Source organism: Coregonus clupeaformis, chromosome 16, assembly GCF_020615455.1.
Source record: "Coregonus clupeaformis isolate EN_2021a chromosome 16, ASM2061545v1, whole genome shotgun sequence".
Taxonomy (NCBI): domain Eukaryota; kingdom Metazoa; phylum Chordata; class Actinopteri; order Salmoniformes; family Salmonidae; genus Coregonus; species Coregonus clupeaformis.
Genome location: NC_059207.1, coordinates 53,354,573 through 53,375,048, shown reverse-complemented (window position 1 = coordinate 53,375,048; position 20,476 = coordinate 53,354,573). Strand labels below are relative to the sequence as shown.

Genomic DNA, 20,476 nt, shown 5'->3' with positions numbered 1-20,476 from the left:
GCATTCACTGTCAGACCACAGACACCATTGGCTGACCACACAAAGAAAAATACTTCTCCACCCAAAGACCACACAAACAGAGCCCTGTACACTGATTAATCTAAATAAAATGCACAAATGGGCCCCTGACAGCGCAACAGACTTCAACACAACATTGCACTCCCCATAAATTACTGAATGTATCAATGATTTCCTTTCAGAGTGAAGGAAAAGCAGCCAACATGTGCTCAGCATATGTGGGAACTCCTTCAACACTGTTGGAAAAGCATTCCAGGTGAAGCTGGTTGAGAGAATGCCAAGAGTGTGCAAAGCTGTCATCAAGGCAAAGGGTGGCTATTTGAAGAATCTCCAATATAAAATATAGTATTAGTTTAACACTTTTTCCATATGTGTTATTTCATAGTTTTGATGTCTTCACTATTATTCTACAATGTAGAAATAGTAAAAATAAAGAAAAACCCTTGAATGAGTTGGTGTTCTAAAACTTTTGACCGGTAGTGTATATATCAAATAAAAAACATTACCAACCACAAGATACAGACATTTGGCAAGAATATTGTGACACATTTAAAGAATACAAATAAAACCTAAGATGGAAGAAACGGAAGCATTTTGAAAACACTGAAAGACTGAAAACCAGTTCTGGGAGAAATGGAATGGCTTAAACGGACAACAGAAGAATGATCCAAAATGGAAACATCTGGAAAGATCATTTGGAAGTCTCTATGGAATAATACCATCAGAAGATCTTACTTTAAAACAAAGAAATATCCAAGAAAAACTCCCTAGAACACATAATTCAAAACAACCAGAACCCAATTGACTACCAAATTACACACACTGAACTTTCGAAGAAAGGCATGCGGCCCTGACAGCATCAGGAATGAAATTATTAAACACTGTGCTCCTGAGCCGCAGGATGCCTTATTAAAACTATTCAACCTGGTTTTGGAGAGTGGCTGCTTCCCTGGTACTTGGAACCAAGTGTTCAAAACCCCCAGATAAAAAAAGTGACAAATTACACAGACATTTAGTCATTTAGCAGACTAATTAAACCCCAACAACCATAGAGACCAATTGTAATGGAGTCTTTTGTAGGCACTTACGGAGGCTAACTCCGCCATGTCTCGTTGGGCAAAGCCTTTGAAGAAATGAATTGGGCTTTTGGATAAACGCAGAAAATAAGGTCTGTGGTAAACACAGGAGTCGCTAATCTTCATTAGCTAATATCACTTTGAGAATTTTGAAGCATTTATGTATTTGAAAACAGTAAAAAGCTAACGATGTGCTAACATGTAAAAAAAGAAAACTACACTGCATGCCTTTGATGTCACCAACGCTATGCAAAGCTTCACAGCTAAATCTAAATGCATACACAAGCTCTGGGATATTGACAGTCAGAGACATACAGCTCAACTGTCATGCATTTTAGACATTTAGAGAAACTGAAGTGAAAACAACTCCCACAATGAAAACTGGTCCGAATCCACAGTCCATAGAAAAGAAGTCCAGGTCCAACACTGCACAACAGAGGAGGAATGTTTGGTATACATCCACCCAAACTACACTAATGTTCACTCCAAACAAACCTGGTTTCCATGCTTTCCATGCAGACGGTCTACCTGGAAATCCCAGAAGTTCTCCATACCTTGAGCCTGAGAAACGGTCAAACTATGATGCAGACTGTCCTTAACTTACACACACAAACAGACACTACCTAGTGGATACAGAACCTGAATGAGGTAAACTAGCTAACCTTCTCTCATGGTACTTCAGTGGTAGTGTATCTACAGTCTCTGGTGGCTTGGTACCAAGGCTGAGCTCTGCTCTACTCCTGTATCACAAGGTATCAGAATTCACCATGGACTTGTCAGAAAGGCACAGGGAGGGGTGTGTGTGTCTGTGTATAGACAGAGGCCTGCAGTGGAGGAAAACAGCCTTTCTCTTCAACGTTATTGGAAACCCTCTGAATTATTCACACTCTCTCATCTACACTAAATAAATGATCCTGGGGAAGGCAAAAAACAATCTCCCTCCCTCCCTCCCTCCCTCCCCATTAGCTGTTGCAAAAGCAGCAGCTACTCTTCCTGGGGTCCACACATAAAAAGAAACGTGACATAATGATACTGTGTGTCTCTCTCTGGACTGAACCAAACCAGAGACAGGTCCTGGTTCTGTAAGACAATAACAACGTTGGTACCAGCAGCAGTCCTAACGCCATGAGAGCTGGTGGTTGGCTCTAAACCAGACGTACGTTGTGCTGTCTGAAATTAATCAAAGACAAACAGAGCTAATTAATTAGCCTCTCAACAACAGGATAGGAGACAGACTAATCTAGCAGGGCTCTGTTTGTTATGTATAGTGTGTATGTGTGTATGTGTTGTAACGGTTTTGACTTGAGGTTATTTATAGGGGTGCCAGGTAGGTTGTGCCTACCAGAGAAAGCATGGGTTTCTCCTTTTTAGTTTGGGAGGGAATGAGTCCCATCTGGTCCGTCAAGTCACACCAATACAAAGGACTTATGCAAAAGTCAAGATGAAAATATACTTTTCATAAACCCCTTAAAACCTTGGAAAGAACTTCAAACCAGTGTATTCTTTTTGCGTGGTTGTATTCCCAACATAAATGATCACACACACCCACACACAACAATATAACAAATCAATGCACTTATGTTCATTTAGAAATGTCCTGTACCTCGGGCATAAAAAGAGTCCAGCCCGGTAAATAAGTTCAGTGACTCAAGTGACCTTAGTCCCGCAACGTTTGTCCGTAGCATAAACCCAGTATTTTCATACACTCAAAATAACACTTATTTTGTAACACAACTATAAAGCGTATCAAAGACTACCCAAAGAATAATACGTCCTCACAACTACCTAAATCACAGAATACTTCACCCCAAACAAATGAAATACCGTGTACAAAAAGTTGTAGTCAGTCGGTCAGTCAGACAATCCGCCAACAGCTCTCCAGCGGAGAAAAGGCCACGAAAACCAACGGAGAGTTGTAGTCCACAGACGCACAGAGTGGATCCAATCCTGGGTAAACTCGCTTTAAGGCTACAAAACCCACTGTAAGGCAACAAAACAAACGTAATAGCGAAGCTTCATGAACTGAAGGTAGTACCCATCCTCATTCATGTCTCAATCACAACTTCACCTTTGCGCAGCTGATGCTGGCTATTTAATGGGGAATTAAAGGGGAAGCGCCCTATTAGAAGGAGAAGCACTGAGACGGTTCAGAAATATTCAGGGCCGTCACACACCCCCTCCCCTGGAAAAAGCCGACCATTGCCCGGGAAGGCAGATCTTGGTCGGGGAAACCGAGAAAGGTCTCCTCATCACTTTCCTCTACAAAAATATTCATTACTTTTTGGCGCTCACGCTCCTCAGCTGAGGGGTCACAGGCATTAAGCCGTGAGACTTCTGGGTCTGGGAATCCGAGAAAAGTCTCCCTACTTTCCTCTTCAAAGATCTCCAGGACCTTGCGGCGCTCAATCTCCTCCAATTCCTCAGCCGAGGGGTAACAGGCCTTAAGGCGTGAGACATGGATAACACGCATCTCTTCACCTGTGTCCTCTTTCACCACTCGGTAGTTCAAAGGGCCCATCTGCTCCACAATCCTATATGGTCCTTGCCATTTAGGAGCGAGCTTGGCCGAGAAGAATTGTTCAGCTTTCGAGTAAGGATGAGAGCGAAGCCACACCCGATCACGAAGCTGGAACTGCATGTCTCGTCTGTTCTTATCATAATTTCTCTTCTGCTTGAGTCGAGCCTGGATCATGTTCCTTGAGACAAGAGCTCTCAAGTCGTGGAGATGGACTACCTGGTCATAGCCAGCAGCGTCTGGAGTAAGCTGCTGGGGCTGTAGCACCATATCCAAGGGTCCTCGGAGGAGACGACTTAGGTTCAGCTCTGCAGGTGTGACTCCAGTGGACTCTTGCACAGCAGAATTCAGGGCAAATCGAAACTCGTGAAGGTGCTTGTCCCAGTGTTTGTGCTGGGTCCCTACATAGGAAGCAACCATTGTCTTCAAGGTTCGATTTACTCTCTCAGTGAGGTTGGTCTGTGGGTGATAGGCTGTGGTCAACTTCTGTCTCAGGTTCCATCTTTGGCAGGTCTCTCCAAAGAGATCAGAGACAAATTGGGAACCTCGATCAGACAGGATGTAATCAGGCACTCCCCAGCGAGTCAGGATCTCTTTCGTAAGGATGTTAGAGACGGTCCTCGCTGTGGCCTGACGCAGGGCAAAGAGCTCAACCCACTTGGAATAGTAATCAACAAAAACAAGCATGTACACATTCTGATTGGAGCTTCTAGGAAATGGACCCATCAAATCCACTCCTAACATTTCCCAAGGTCGGGTAACCACAGTTTGCTGCAACTTGCCAGCAGGTTTTCTACCTTCTGGTTTGTACATTTGACAAACCTGACAGTTTCGGATATGTGACTTCACATCCATGCTCAGATGTGGCCAGTACAGTAATGCTTGCAAACGTTTGTAGGTTTTGAACCTGCCCAAATGACCAGCTAATGGGTCTTCATGGAAATGTTGAAGCAGTTGAAGGCGTAGAGTTTCAGGTATGTACATTTGGTAGAGTGTTCTGTGAGGTAGTTGTACAACTCGGTAGACTTTGTCTTCAATGATGGTCAGCTTTGTGGTAGGGTTGACCATCTTTTCTCCATCTTCCAGGATAGTCTGGTACAAAGCCTGTACTTCGGGATCATCCTGTTGGGCTTTCCAAATGACCTCATCAGAGATGGGAAAGTCAGTTTTGGGTGAGTCTCGACTGCTAGACAGGACAGTAGCACATGTAAGATGAGGGCCACCATTACCACAAGCAGGAGCTCTGGATAAGGCATCTGGAACAGTGTTGTATTTTCCTTTCCTGTATTCTACTGCAAAGGTGAACTCTTGCAACCGTAGAGCCCATCTGATGAGCCTGGTGCTTGGTTTGTTGGTCTTGAACACCCACACAAGGGAGGAATGGTCAGTGACCACAGTGAAGTGTCTTCCCTCCAGGTAGTACCTCCACTTTTCCAAAGCCCAGACAACTGCAAGGCACTCTTGCTCGGTTGTGGAGTAGTTCCGTTCTGCTCCATTCAATGTCCGACTGGCGAACGCTAGCACTTCTTCAGTACCAAGTCCAGTCTGTTGGACTAGGACAGCACCAAGTCCAACATCACTTGCATCAGTGTAAACAACAAAAGGGAAATCAAAGTTGGGATGACCCAAAATGGGAGGTGTGACGAGGTGTCGTTTCAGGGTTTCAAAGGAGTTCTGGCACTCTGCCGTCCATCGGAATTTCGCTCCTTTTCGCTTCAACCCGTTGAGGGGTTCTGCCACCTGGGAGAAGTTCCACACAAACCGATGGTACCATCCAGCCATCCCAAGGAACCGTTGAAGGGCCTTGAGTGTGGTTGGCACAGGGAAGTCTTGTACAGCCTTGGTCTTTTCAGGATCCACATGAATACCATCACAAGACACAATATGGCCAAGGAACTTCAGGGAGGTTTGGCAGAAGTTGCTCTTCTTCATGTTCACTGTCAGACCAGCTTCTCTTAGCTTGTCCAACACTGCTTGAAGGTCTTGAAAGTGTTGCTCTCTGTTCTGGGAGTAGATAATTATATCGTCCAGGTAGACGAAACATATCTTCCCTTTGAGCTCACCTAACGCAATCTCCATGAGTCTTTGGAAAGTGGCAGGTGCATTCTTTAATCCAAAAGGCATCACCTTAAAGGAAAACAAGCCCTCAGCACAGACAAAAGCAGTCTTGTCCTTGCTTTCCTGGTCCATCTCAACCTGCCAATAGCCACTATTGAGGTCAAGGGTAGTGAACACAACAGCGCCAGACAATGACTCCAGGATCTCGTGGATGGTGGGAAGAGGATAGGCATCAGTCTGGGAAACATTGTTGGTCTTCCTATAGTCCACACAAAATCTAAGACCACCGGTCTTTTTTTGAATGAGGACAACAGGAGCAGCCCAGGGAGAGGAGGAACGTTCTATTATATCTTGTGTCAACATATCATTAATGAGTCCCTTTTGGATGATTAGCTTCGCTGGGGACAAACGATATGGCTTTTGCTTGATCGGCATTTCCTGTGTAAGGAATATTTTGTGCTTCAGGAGTCCGGTGCGTCCTAGCTTTGAAGTACACACATCAGCATTATTCTGCAGCTGTTCCAACAGCCTTAACTCCTCTGGCTGTTCCAGCTGAGCTCTTCTTACAGCCTGTAAAAGGAGATCATCAGAAGGATTACCCAGGGTTAGGGGTACCGTAGCAACGGCAGAGAAGACTGCCACATTTGGACCCCAATCATGTAACTTTGTTACTTCTGATTGGAAGAAATGCTTCTTGCTCGGATTGTTTGGAAACCAGTAGCAATTGTGTGCGATATCAATCTGGACACCACTGAAGTACATGAAATCAATTCCCAACACGACAGGAAAAGCAAGGTTCTTGGTTTGTAGGATAACCGAAGGAATCATATAGAAGCGGTTACACAGGCGGAACTCCACCTCACTCCATCCAAGTGGTCGTTTAGCCTCACCGTCAGCCAGATACAGTGGACCTTCTGTCCACGGCTTCAAGTTGTATTTTGGACCTTGAACCTCCTTCCACAGTTTCTCATTGAGCAGTGTGTAGGATGACCCGGTGTCCAGGATGGCTCTTCCTGTCCATGGGCCTATGGACAGGGGTAACACCAGCTGGTGTGGTATTAACTGAAAGGAAGGGGATGTCGGCGGGGGGCGTAGGCAGTGACTCTTGAGGTTTCAGCTCTGGTCAAAGCACCCAGAGTAGGATGGTCGTTCCTGCGAAGTGTGTTAGGGGTGTTGGCCTGTTGTGATTTGTGGTTTCTGGAAGGGTTTACTTGATACGGTCTTGGACATGTAGCTGAAGAATGTCCCTTTTGGCTACATCTCCAACAGAACATGGGAGGGGTCTTGGCTGGAGACTCTGGCTGTGGTTGATGATCTGGCTTGGGTAACTGTTTGGGTGTCTGTTTCTTTCTCTGTTCATATTGCTGTTGGCATTCTCTGTCCTTCTCGAACTGCTGTCCCAGGCGAACCAGTCCATCGACAGTGGTGACTCTTTCTCTGAGTTGACTGGCTAGTAGTGGGTTGATGTTCTTCAAGATCAACTTAATGACCTCTTCCTCCTCAATGCCAGGTTTCCACCTTCTGCACAGGGAGTGGTAACCGTATGCAAAGTCACGGATATTCTCATTCTCCCTTTGCACTCGATTCCTGACTCTGTCTGCCAGCTCATCTGTGTAGTCCTCAGACAGAAATGCAGAGGAAAACTTGGCCTCAAAGTCAGCCCAGGAGGTAGTGGTGAGACGTGCCACATCCCACCAGTCTCGAGCTGTCCCATGCAACACATTCCTCAATGTGGCAAGGAGTTCTTCGTTAGCCAGGGGATTGAGGGCAAGAAAGTCATGACATCTTTCCAGATACATTAGCGGATCAGGACTGTCATCCTTTTTCCCAAAGGTGGGAAATTGCAATTTAATGGGCATCGCTCCCACATGACGTCTACTCAAATCACCATGAACAAAAGAGCTAGGAGGGATTGAGGAAGTAGAGGGTGAGGGAGTTATGGGACCATGAAAATGAACACCAGGCTGCATGGTGGATTGCATCCTGCAAGGGGTGGCTGCAGCATGGCCTTGTCTTGGCTGTTCTGAGGTGCCCGCTTGGCCCTCAGTGGTCTGAACAGAAGTGGACACAAGAAAAGCTCTGTGCAAGGAGTTGTGCCTAATGGAGGCCATGTCAACAGACACATCATCCAACATTTTAACACAATTAGAGAGCGCTGTCTGCAAGTGGTCTACAGTGTTAACCAGGGGAGAAAATACTGAATTGACGTCCTTGAGGACCTCAGTGTGATGATGTTGCAGGCGCCACTGGAGAGTGGCAGTGAGTTGGCTTTGTTGGTAGTCAAACTGCCTGTCCATGGCACCAGTAATTTCCTGTCTTCCACTCTCACTGAGCTCTGTCAGAGTGTGGGTTAGAGTACTCAGTGAGTTTCTGAATTCCATGGCACTCTGTTGTTGCTCTACACTCAGACATTTGAATTTATGATGGATTAGAGTTTGTAGATGTTGTTGAGTCTTACGAATATCAAGGATGTCACCTTGAAGTTGTAAGACTACAACCTCTGGAGATAAACCAGACAATGGAGGAAGGTGGGGGCGTCAGAGGGAGGGCTAGCTCAGTACTTTCACACAGATCCATGTCAATAAGTGAGTTACTAGTTAGACCTGTGGCCTGTGGTCCAGACCGAGCATTTAAATTCCCAGGGCTCTGGCTCAAATCAACTCCATTATTTCCATTCACATTATGATTTGTATTGTTGGCTCGGTAGTCAGAATGGCCCTGTGTATTCCCATTGACAGGTAGGATATGGATGAGCACATTTTCTTGTAGTGAATCCATTATTTTAATTCCACTCAAAAGATTTGCTTTGGTTAGTTCTCAATGTTGAGGTCCCATCTGGGGTGCCATTTTTTATGTAACGGTTTTGACTTGAGGTTATTTATAGGGGTGCCAGGTAGGTTGTGCCTACCAGAGAAAGCATGGGTTTCTCCTTTTAGTTTGGGAGGGAATGAGTCCCATCTGGTCCGTCAAGTCACACCAATACAAAGGACTTATGCAAAAGTCAAGATGAAAATATACTTTTCATAAACCCCTTAAAACCTTGGAAAGAACTTCAAACCAGTGTATTCTTTTGCGTGGTTGTATTCCCAACATAAATGATCACACACACCCACACACAACAATATAACAAATCAATGCACTTATGTTCATTTAGAAATGTCCTGTACCTCGGGCATAAAAGAGTCCAGCCCGGTAAATAAGTTCAGTGACTCAAGTGACCTTAGTCCCGCAACGTTTGTCCGTAGCATAAACCCAGTATTTTCATACACTCAAAATAACACTTATTTTGTAACACAACTATAAAGCGTATCAAAAACTACCCAAAGAATAATACGTCCTCACAACTACATAAATCACAGAATACATCACCCCAAACAAATGAAATACCGTGTACAAAAAGTTGTAGTCAGTCGGTCAGTCAGACAATCCGCCAACAGCTCTCCAGCGGAGAAAAGGCCACGAAAACCAACGGAGAGTTGTAGTCCACAGACGCACAGAGTGGATCCAATCCTGGGTAAACTCGCTTTAAGGCTACAAAACCCACTGTAAGGCAACAAAACAAACGTAATGGCGAAGCTTCATGAACTGAAGGTAGTACACATCCTCATTCATGTCTCAATCACAACTTCCCCTTTGCGCAGCTGATGCTGGCGATTTAATGGGGAATTAAAGGGGAAGCGCCCTATTAGAAGGAGAAGCACTGAGACGGTTCAGAAATATTCAGGGCCGTCACAGTGTGCGTGTGTGTGTGTATGCGATAGACCGCTATGCTGATGGCCTTGACCTTCTCAGGGGATGCGTGTGATCTGATACAATGGCATCAGCTCCTCACATCTCTAGACAGTGTCAGGCTCTTACGACTAAAAGTCAACAAACATTACCTCAGCTCACCGCCTGATGCGGCACATCTTTCGGATAATATGATAAGCTTGAGTGTGTTTGTGTGCGCGTGTTGCGTGACTTTGCTAAAAACCCAAATTACTGCCTGCTCCCAGACATGAGTCCATTGTTGTCTCCAGAGGTCTGAGTGAGTACAAATAATCGCTCTATCATTTCTTCCTCTTTTGAAGAGGAACATTCTTTTATACTCGGAGGGGTTTTCTCAGGCTAGCGTGACAGTAGTAAAGTGTGCATCCATCCACTAGCCACTCTCATCACTACTATGCCCCCTGGGTAGTGATACAGAAGAGTAAGAGCTCCAGTGGACCCCCCCAACCCTCCCCCCACCACCACCATAAATGTGCATGAAGACACAGATCAGCATGCCCTCTCCCTGAATGAGACAGGAGTCTACCTAAACACTCTGTACGCACATGACCAAACTCACACACACGGTCTACTGATTCATAGAGTGTGTGTGTGGGTACGTGTGGGTGTGTCTGAGTAAAAGAGGGAGGGGGAATGGATGGTGAGAGAGAGAGAGAGGACTGGGAGGAAGGGAAATGTACTTCAGCAATCCTCTGACTCTTCCCTCACTCTCTCATGCTCTCTTCTCCATCCTCCCTTTTTCTTTCTTCCTCTCTTAACCTACTCCCCCTTCCCCCGCTTATCAGTGTCAGGCTGTCTAGGTCTGACAGGCGAGGACAGCTCCATTTGCAAGACTGTGTAGTGGAGAAGCTAAGAGAGGAGAGGTGGCGTGCAGCCGTAGAGCTAGGAGGAATACTGATGAGATGAGACCGCTGGTCAAACCAGTCAACCAACCTACCCACTCTATAGCTACTGCAGCAGTCAAAGGGGAGGGGAGGAGAGGAGGATCATTTGTCCTCAGTGTACACAGCCACCACTCAGAAAGCAACACCAGTATGTGACAAACAACCCCTTTGAGGGAAAGAGGGATAATGAGGAGGAAGAGGGGGAGAGGGAAGAGAGATTAAGTGCTAGATAGAAATATGAAGTGAGAAGGGGATGATAAGACAGAAAAGAGGGAAAGAGAAAGAGATATGAAGGAGAGAGGAAGGAGGGAGAGGGATCTAATTTTGTGGTCTTGAAGCCAGAGGGAGATATTGTGTTATTCAGCTCTTCTGCTGTTGCCTTTCTGCATCATGATCCAATACATTCAACATACAACCAAACCTTTTCCTAGGCTGTATCTCAATAGTCTAAAGTGGATTCCTCTCCTTCTATTGTAGTGATTTGAAAGAACTGGACAAATGAGCTAATTTCATAGTTAGCATCCTCCATATTGCTTTCACCTATCTTGTCTTTTCATATAAATAAAGATAGAGAAAGGAGACGAGGAAAGGAAAGGAAGCCACTTCAGACTATTAAGAGACACCCCTCTTCTTTCCTGTCCTGACCAGTCTGAGGATGTAACTCAAGCTGTATCTTTATATAAGACTGACATCATCATTAAGCTACCAGCTCCATTACAGTGTGTCAGGTGACCACACACATGCACACGCATTTATGCGCATACACACACGCACTCACACACACACAGGTGAGGTGACTAAACCCACACACACACACACATTAGTGTTAGTCTGTATAAAACCAGTACTCACGTCGCCCCCTAGTGAAGGCTGCAGGTCACAATACTCAGCGGTGGGACTCAGGTCCTGTCTCATCACCCAGATGGGTTCTTTAGGCTCGTCAGGGGTGTAGGGGGACCTCACCGTCCTGGTCTTCACCTCCTCTATGGCCTCCTTGATGTCCTTTATGGCCAGGGAGATGGCGTCTCTCTTCTCACGACTGTTACGAACCCCAGACCAGTCCTCAGAGGGACTGTCTGCTGGGGCTGGAATGTTCTCTCCTTCGCTCTCATCCCCCTCTCTTTCCATCTCTCCCTTGGGATGTTTGGAGTCTGTGGGAGTGTTGGATTGGGAGTTGTGAGAGTGTTGGGACTCGGGCCAATCTCCCTCTTCCTCTCCTCCTTTCATCATGTCTTCTTCATCTCCTCCCTCCGCCAACCCAGCAGCAGCTCTCTCCAGACTCTGAGAGCTGGAACTCTCTCTGACCTCTGCTACGATCATGTCGATGTCCTCTTCACCGTCCTGGTCGCAGCTGTCTGCCCGCGGGTACGGAGCAAACTCCGCCTCCTTCTCAGGGCTGTCTGACTCGCCGTCCGAGCGCTCGTCGTAGTGGTGCAGCCTCGACCCCACTGCCTCCTGCTGCCGGTAGTCCCCACCCCCGTCCCTCCCCTCGAACAGTCGGAACCCCGCCTTTCTCTGCTGGAGATTCTCATTGGCGTTCGTAGGCCCCGCTCCCTCAGCAGCGGCGGCAGAGGGGGCGTCGCTGATCTCCTCGTACACATGTTCTGTCAGGGAGTAGTGGTAGGCTTCAGAATACGCCTCGTCTTCAGGCTCCAACCCTTCCTCGATGCTGGTGTCCCGCCCCCCCAGCACCCTGGCCCCTCCCCCATGGCGGTTGAGAGGTTGGGTGTAGACATAGTTAGAGTAACCACCCCCAGGGTTCAGGGTTTCCTCTGCCGCCTCCTGACTGGAGGGTCTCCCAACATCTGGTAGGGGTTCCTGGGGTAAGGGAGGGGGCTGAGGGGGGTTGTTGAGGTTCAGGTTGGGCTGAGGGTGGGGATGCTGCTGCTCTGACTCAGCGCTCTCTGTGTATCCCTCCGCCTCTGGGCGAAGCATCACCTCGTAAGTACCGCCCTCGTCCTCTGCCTCAGGATCTAGGGCCATGACGGCGTCGCCCTCCGCCCGGTCTGTGTGTGTGTGGAAAGCGCTCTCCGTGCTGGCCGAACGGGCTAACTTAGAGTTATCCCCCTCGGTCTCCCTCTCTCGATCCCTCCCTCTCTCCCCCTCGTCCTCCTCTGGCTCTTCTCGTTCTGGGGGTAGAGAGTGAACAGGCTGTGGGGCTGGCAGAGGTTGCTGTTGTTGTTGTTGGACCCTCTCAGCCTCTCTCTGCTGTCTCTGTATGTGTCTCTGCTGCTGTGCTCTAAGCCGGGCCTCGCTGTCCCCCTGTCTGCGGTAACGTGTCACTGCAGGCCGCAGGATGGGCTGAGACTGACCCTGGGCCTGCTGCTGCTGGGGCTGGGGAGGGGACTGGGCCCCCAGGTGCAGCTCCGCCACTGGCTCCTCTGTTGACCTGCGTTGTGGGGCCCCTCTGACCCTGCTGCCACCTGCGCCAGGAGCCTCATTATATCTCCTGTAGCGCTGAGCAGCGTGGTTGTTGTTCTCACTACTGTGGTTGCTAGGCTGCCGGGGTCGACCGTTGTTGGTGGCGATGTGGTTGTCGTGGCGATGGCGTTGAGGAGTGGGCAGGTCGGCTTCTATGTCCTCGCTCAGCTCCTGGCCAAGCTCCGCCTCCTCAGGGTCCATGGCTGCCTCGGATTGGTCGGGGGAAAGAGGGTGGGGGGGTGTCTAGGCGGAATGCATCGCCTGCCGTCGTCTGGGAGAAACGCAGCTCAGTGCAAGGGCTTCTGGGAGAAAAGAGAGAGAGAAAGAGAGAAAATAGTTACAATGCTACTACAAACTAAAACGTAGTATACAAAAGGTATTAAGTCACTCGTAGAGGACTGCCATGAGACAGCTGGACCACAGTGATAACTCTAGATCATAGACCTCAGAACTTCTTATTTAGCCACCTGTTGAGGCTCCTTCCTTCTCCCCTCACAGCAAAGAGAACTCCCCAGACCCAACCCACCCACACACACAGAGCGTTCCCCAGATCCAGACCCTTCCTGTCATAAAGACCCCCTGGAGGTCTAGCCTCTTCTCTCTTCTCTTCCGGTTCTATAGCTGGTTACAAAACAAGGACAGACACTGTGTGTGTGTGTGTGTGTGTGTGTGTGTGTGTGAGACATTGACCCACTTTGTGCTGTCAAGAGCCACAGCAGGCAGAGAGAGAAAGTAAGCTCTAATATCTTCAGCTCTGGGAGAGAGAGAATGACACACACACACACACAGTCCCAGAAGAAGACTGACATGAGTAGAAATTAAAGTGTAACAGGCAATGATTCTGAGGAGAAATATAAACTCCAAATGATCTGTGACTACCACCACTAACATCACACATTCAGTAAAACATGGAAAGGAATATAGGACCTTTGTTTTAATCATATCATTACCCAGAGTGGTCAAAGCTTCCTTTAAATGTAAACTTTTAACTCAGACATCATCACTGGACTACATTGATACAACTGATACTAAGGCACTCTTAGATTCGATAGAATGATCATAGCCCTATGTTTTTATTCCACAAACACCTAACAATTCTTTACTATAGACAATCAATCAAAAAGGAGTATTCATTTTATAACGGCTAACAATTAGTATTTGGTTCCAGACGACCACCAGAGAATGAGACTAGAGACTATGTTGAATCATAATTAGTAGATGAGTAGGATTTTCTCTCATTCACAATGAAGCATGGGAATCAGTCAGTCTAGGGCTAACACCCCATCTCATTAGTATAGAAAGGATCTAAAACCACACACGCACAGCCAGAGCGCACATCTGTGGTAACCATGGTGATGGTCTCCCTTGACAACGACTAGGTGAGGTGTTCAGACTGCAGCAACAAGGAAACTACCTTTCCTCTCCTCTCTGTTCCTGCTTAGCAACCACCTCACACTTACGCACACACGTGTGGCGGGCACACACACACACAAAGCATACAAGCACAGGCATGCAGGCTGACATTCACACGTACACACACACCAATGTGTATGCATGCACACACGTACATAGACAGACACACCCTCTCCCTCGGGAACTGGCAGCCCTTACCCGCAACAGCAAGAGGGAGGAAAAACTATAGATGGAGACAGACCACAAAAACAGAGCTGTATATCCAAATGAAGGTAGCTACACCAGGAGAGGCTGCAGTGGAATGAAACCACAACACTGTGACAGTCCAGAAGGCGAGAGAGAGAGAGAGAGAGAGAGAGAGAGAGAGGAGAGAGGAGAGAGGAGAGAGGAGAGAGAGAGAGAGAGAGAGAGAGAGAGAGAGAGAGAGAGAGAGAGAGAGAGAGAGAGAGACTGCTGAAGTAGTAAGACTTACTGCTATCAATTGACATACTACAGAATGTTAAAGATCTACTGTAAATCTAGGAGGTTGCTTTTAGAGGAATACACACGCACGCAGGGAGGCACATGCACACAAAGAGTTATTGTGATTGATTGACCACACACATCAGTTCCTGACGCAGACTAGTATCCATATACAGTGTGAACAACTAACAAAATAGTGCCTACAGATAACTGCCAAAATAAAGAAAACACCTTAATAGGGCGTTGGGCCACCACGAGCCAGAACAGCTTCAATGTACCTTGGCATAGATTCTACAAGTGTCTTGAACTCTATTGGAGGGATGTGACACCATTATTCCACAATACATTTAATCATTTGGTGTTTTGTTGATGGTGGTGGTGGAAAGCCCTGTCTCAGGCGCCGCTCGAGAATCTCTTATAAATTGTGTTGAGATCTGGTGACTGAGACGGCCATGGCATATGGTTTACATCATTTTCATGCTCATCAAACCATTCAGTGACCACTCGTGTCCTGTGAATGGGGGCATTGTCATCCTATGGGGGAATAGCCATGGTAGCCAAAATAATGTCCTGCCCAGCATTTTCATCCATCACCCTAAGCATGATGGGATGTTAATTGCTTAATTAACTCAGGAACCACACCTACGTGGAAGCACCTGCTTTCAGTATACTTTGTATCCCTCATTTACTCAAGTGTTTCTTTTATTTTGGCAGTTACCTGTATGTAACCCCATCACTCAAGTGAAGATAGATTCACGCATATAGTGTGCCTACACTCGTGCCCTCTGATGTCAAATGTAAATGCCAGAAGCAGAGGCAGGGCAACACAGCAGGACTCTGGTATGGTAGAGGGCTCTGGTATACTGCTGTGAAGGAGGACGCGGAGGATACTGCATGAATGTTTCGTGATCGTCACTGGGTCTGAAGTATCTCTATACTGAACTATATGGAACCCTTTCAGCCTTCATCACCCCTTTCTTCTCTCTACTGTACTGTATGGAACCCATCCTCCTCACCCCCTCTTCTCACCACCTTCCTCACCCACTTTCACCTCACTCCTTCTCCCTCCTCAGCCCTCTCACCTCTCTACTCACACCCACCAAAAAGTGTCAGAACATCAATTTACAGATCTTATCAGACCAGACAGTAGTGAGATATGACAGTTAAAACGCCTGAAAACGCGACATTATGAACTTTGACCCCGCTCTCTTCTCCTGCCTTTGATCCTGACGTGGTTGGGCCGTCCTGAAGTGAGGTGGGACCCAGGTGGAATGATAGGGAGAGGTGATATGTGGCTAGGATTCCCACTGTCACTGACCTCCAACCTGTCTGTCTGTCTACACATCTCTCACCCTTTGCGGTAGATTCACTGGAAACGGGGCTCTTTCAAAGACATACACACTAACACATACAACCACCCTTATCATTTACATTTAAGTCATTTAGCAGACGCTCTTATCCAGAGCGACTTACAAATTGGTGCATTCAACTTATGATAGCCAGTGGGACAAGAAACACACACACATACACTAACATCCACGCTTACCATGAACATAAACACTTGCGTGCACACACTCACACTCCTCCCTGCCAAGTGCTGAAATCCCCTGCAGCTCTGGACTGAGGCAGTGCGGCGACAGGGGTCATGGAAAGATCATACCACACTACTGTTCCTCTTCTCCCTCACACCATTATTCGCTATGCTTCTCTTTCTTTCTGTGTCTGGCTCTCTTTTCTTCTCTCTCTTTTTTCTCCCTTCTCTCTCCGTCTCTCACACTGCTGGAGAAAAACATTATTCAGCTCTAGCCTCTAAAGTGTATTGCTGGAGGTGGTGCTGAACAGCTTCAATACATTGAATTGCTTTATTTGAGTCTGATTATAAAGTGCTTTTTAACATTGTTACATGGTTTAAAGTTAGCTATTAAAAAGGCCCAATACAGCAGTTTTTATCTCAATATCAAATCATTTCTGGGTAAACTTACTGTGATTGTTTCAATTTAAATTGTTATTTTTTAAAAATGTTTTATGTCATCTTAGCAAAGAGCAATTTCTCAAGCAAGAATTTTGCTAGGACTGTCTGGAGTGGTCTGAGTGAGGGGCCTAATTGGATGAGCCTAATGGGAGGGATATGTAACCTGAAAACTAGCTGGTATTGGTCTATTTACTTATACTGCCTGGTGATGTCACCAGGCAGGCCAAAACGCCATCCCACCAAAACAGGCTCAAATTTCAGGCGGTCTTTTCAAACAGCTCTTACACCAAAAGGGCATATCATCATTTTCAAAAAGTCACAGTATTATTCCAACCTCATAGGAAAATCACATTTTTGACTGCACTGGGCCTTAAATACATGTACAAAAGGCACTGTAATGATACTGCAATTAATCCAATGCACAAGTACACCCACATTTAGAGTTATCACACATATTTTAAACAGCCCCCTTTCTCTGGCATCATTGAATAAACCATTGGTTACATGGAACACTTGAAATGACTCCATTTCATCTCTGAATGCTGCAAAGCCTCAATACTGTCATGACGGTTTACAGCCATCACTGTCTAAAAGCTTAGACGAGTTCTCCTCCTCTCTCCTGATCATTCCTCCTCTCTTTTATCATTCTAATTAAGGTTCTCTATCAGCACATCAATTACCCCTCATCCTAACGACTTGTCTGACTAATTGTGGGATAAATTAATGTTGACAGCGTTCCGTCAACAAAGATTTACCCATAATTCCAGTTGAGTCACGCAGAATTAATTCCTGTGATAAAAGAGCCATTGTGAGTTAATCACTGACACACGTAGGGAAGTACTGAACACACACACACGCACACAAACACACATGCGCGTGCACCAGACCTGGGTTCAAATACTATTTAGGGTATTTCAATGACTTTCAAAGTCATTTGGATGTAAGTATTTGGATATGTTTTATTGAAAACAAGTAGTTGAATATTGGAATGTATTTAGAAATACACTTGGAAAGTATTGACATGTATTTGAGAATACTCAAATACAAGAATTGGCATGTATTAGAAAATACTCAAATACACAGTATTTACACACATACTTAAATACTGCCATGCATTTATAGGAAATTATTTGAAAATACTTTCAAATACTTCCAATAGAAGAAGTTGACTCAGGCCACATTATTTGAAAATACTCAAATACACAGTATTTATACAAATACTTAAATTCTGCCATGCATTTATAGGAAATAATTAGAAAATACTTTCAAATACTTCCAATAGAAGTAGTTGATTCCGGCCACATTATTTGAAAATACTAAAATACACAGAAAATAAGTATTTACTGTAAATAAAAAATACACACCGAGGATTTACAAGCCTGCCCCTATCTTATTCTTTCAGTGTCTGATTTACTCCTTCCCTCTCAGTCTCTACCTCACACACGCTGATTCATTGTCAATAATAAATTATTCTGCCTAGAGCAGGGGTGTCAAACATATGGCCTGCGTATTACTAAAACCAAATCGTAAAACTGTGTAGAAATGACAAAGGACCTACATTCATACAGTTTCTTGACTGTGTCCAGCTCGCTAATAGTCACCGAAATGCAAGCTAGCATCGAAAATTCCCAAAACAATAGAGGACAATTTTTTGCACATTTTGACGACGAGGAAATATAAAAACATTTTAATCCGGCCCTACAAACCTCGTTGAAGACCAAATGCGGCAAAATGAATTTGACACCCATGGCCTAGAGAGACCAGCTATGAGGCGGAGAGCGAGAGAGAGGGAGATGGAGAGAGATAGGGAGAGAGATATGAGGGATACACAGAGATCGAAAAAGAGAGAGATAGAGGAAGATAAAAGTGAGCGAGAGAGAGAGGGCGAGGAAGGGAGAGAGAGATGCTTGTGGACCCCCTGACTTCTTAAAGACAGTATAGAAGGATGCAGGAGATAGAATAGAGGAGGTTATTCAAGTAAATCATTCAAAGCGCAAGCAGAACAATATTGCTCAGTGGCCTGTAATAAGACTGTAGAGCAGCTGAATCAGCCTTCTGAATGAGTCTTCAGTTCTCATGGACACACAGAGTAAAACGCCTAGTGAAGGTCAGGTTGCAGACGTACAGTATGTGGGTGAGGGTGCTTGTGTGTTTGTGTTCTGTATGTGTGTTGACCTTGAGTTTCTATAGAAGACAGAAGAGAGGATAGCAGAGCCAGGTGGATACTGGTGGTATGTTTTTTCCTCTTTACCAGGTGGATGCTTTGGTCTATCAATCACACTAATTATTTGTGTGCATGTGCCTCACTGCGTGTGTGTGGGCATGAATGTGTGTGTGTGTAAGTGTGTGTGCAACCGTGTGTGTGCGTGCAGGGTAAGAGAGATAAATCATGATAACTACAGGGGGATGACAGGATGACTGCAGGACATAGAGGGGCAGGAGGACTGAGTTATAGCGCCTTTCATCCCTCTCTTTCTACCAATCTACCGATCTCTCCTTCCATCCCTCTTGCTTTCCTCCAATCTCCTTCTCTCCATCTCCCTCCCTCCCTCCCTCAGAGAGTTATATCTGTGAGGTGGGAGCTGTCAGGATGAGGCAGTAAAAATCAAATCAAATTTTATTTGTCACATGCGCCGAATACAACAGGTGTAGACCTTACCGTGAAATGCTTACTTAACCAACAATGTAGTTTTAAGAAAAATAAGTGTTAAGAAAGTATTTAGTAAATAAACTGAAGTAAACAATATATAAATAAAAAGAAAAAAACTAAGAAAAATAACAAATAGACTATCACATTCAACCTATAATGTAGCCCCTATAGCCCAACTATCCTATTTAAAAAAGGGCTGAAGACAGAAACAGATAATTTGGTTCCATTTCAACATATTTATTAGTGAAACCAAAGTGCTGTAATATAATATAAACTAAATCAAATAGCCAAGTACACACCCCAAAACTTTTCAAATGTTCAAATCAAAAGGCTATTGCACAGAAAAACGTGGACAGTTGGGTGCATCGCAAATTCAGAACCGCTGGACAGCAAAATAATAAACTAAAGCACTGATCATTGGGAACAAGATGAGAATTGGTCCTAAGGCTTGATCCATAAATTAAATAGGTCGCCTAGCCTACAAAACTAAAACAATCCATATGTTCAAATCAAAAGGCCTGATTAACATGACATCAATAACGCAGCCACATGACCCCTACGATGCAATACTCATTATCATTTTAAGGAGAACAAAATCTACTTAGCCTACATTTTAACACCACCGTAGAAGCTATTCGGCATCTTCCCAATTAAGTAGCCTAGGGCCTATCACTCACAGCCCACCTCTTCCAATGCATTGGGGAAAAGTGTGGATCGAATTCTACTAGATGAAGAGCCATGCGTCATGCGCGATTGCGTTGTTTCCCGCTATTCGTTGATTTCGGTAGTGCATCCCCATATCTAATTGATCAGCTGTTGTCAAAGCCGAAAGTAGTATGACAGGGATCATCAACTAGAGTCAATTGTGGGCCGATTTTTTTCTTGAGCGGATGGTTGAGGGACCGGAACATAATTACAAATAATCTGTAGACTGCAAATTGACCGCAAGAAGCCCAAACAGATGTTTGACTAAAACAATAATTTCAAACCTTGCTTACATTTGAATACGATCACGTGTCTCTCTATTATGTGTGGGAATACTTGGGAACAGATTTCTTCAATTAAAATCACTTGGAGCTCATTTCCTGGTGTTTCTACAGTCTTATGTCCAACAGAAAACTTGGGGGGCCAAATAAAACCGCCCACGGGCCGCCAGTTGGGGAACCCTGGAGTATGACATCCGGGCATTTAAAGTATACTTGATTTTCGAAATGTTTCATACTATTAAACTTTTTTTGC

At 45.5% G+C, this 20,476-nt stretch overlaps 1 protein-coding gene across 4 annotated transcripts in view; it reads right to left on the bottom strand.

Annotated features, from left to right (window-relative positions):
* Positions 1–20,476, bottom strand: part of LOC121585171 (amyloid-beta A4 precursor protein-binding family A member 1) — a 98,455-nt gene that overhangs the window by 16,616 nt on the left and 61,363 nt on the right. For 3 of the 4 annotated variants that reach the window (XM_041901560.2, XM_041901563.2, XM_041901561.2), the window contains exon 3: positions 11,172–13,042. In XM_041901560.2, coding sequence (XP_041757494.2) covers positions 11,172–12,941 — 1,770 coding nt within the window. In that variant the 5' untranslated portion in view covers positions 12,942–13,042. The remainder of the gene's footprint in view (positions 1–11,171; positions 13,043–20,476) is intronic. The other variant, XM_041901562.2, reaches the window with a different exon arrangement.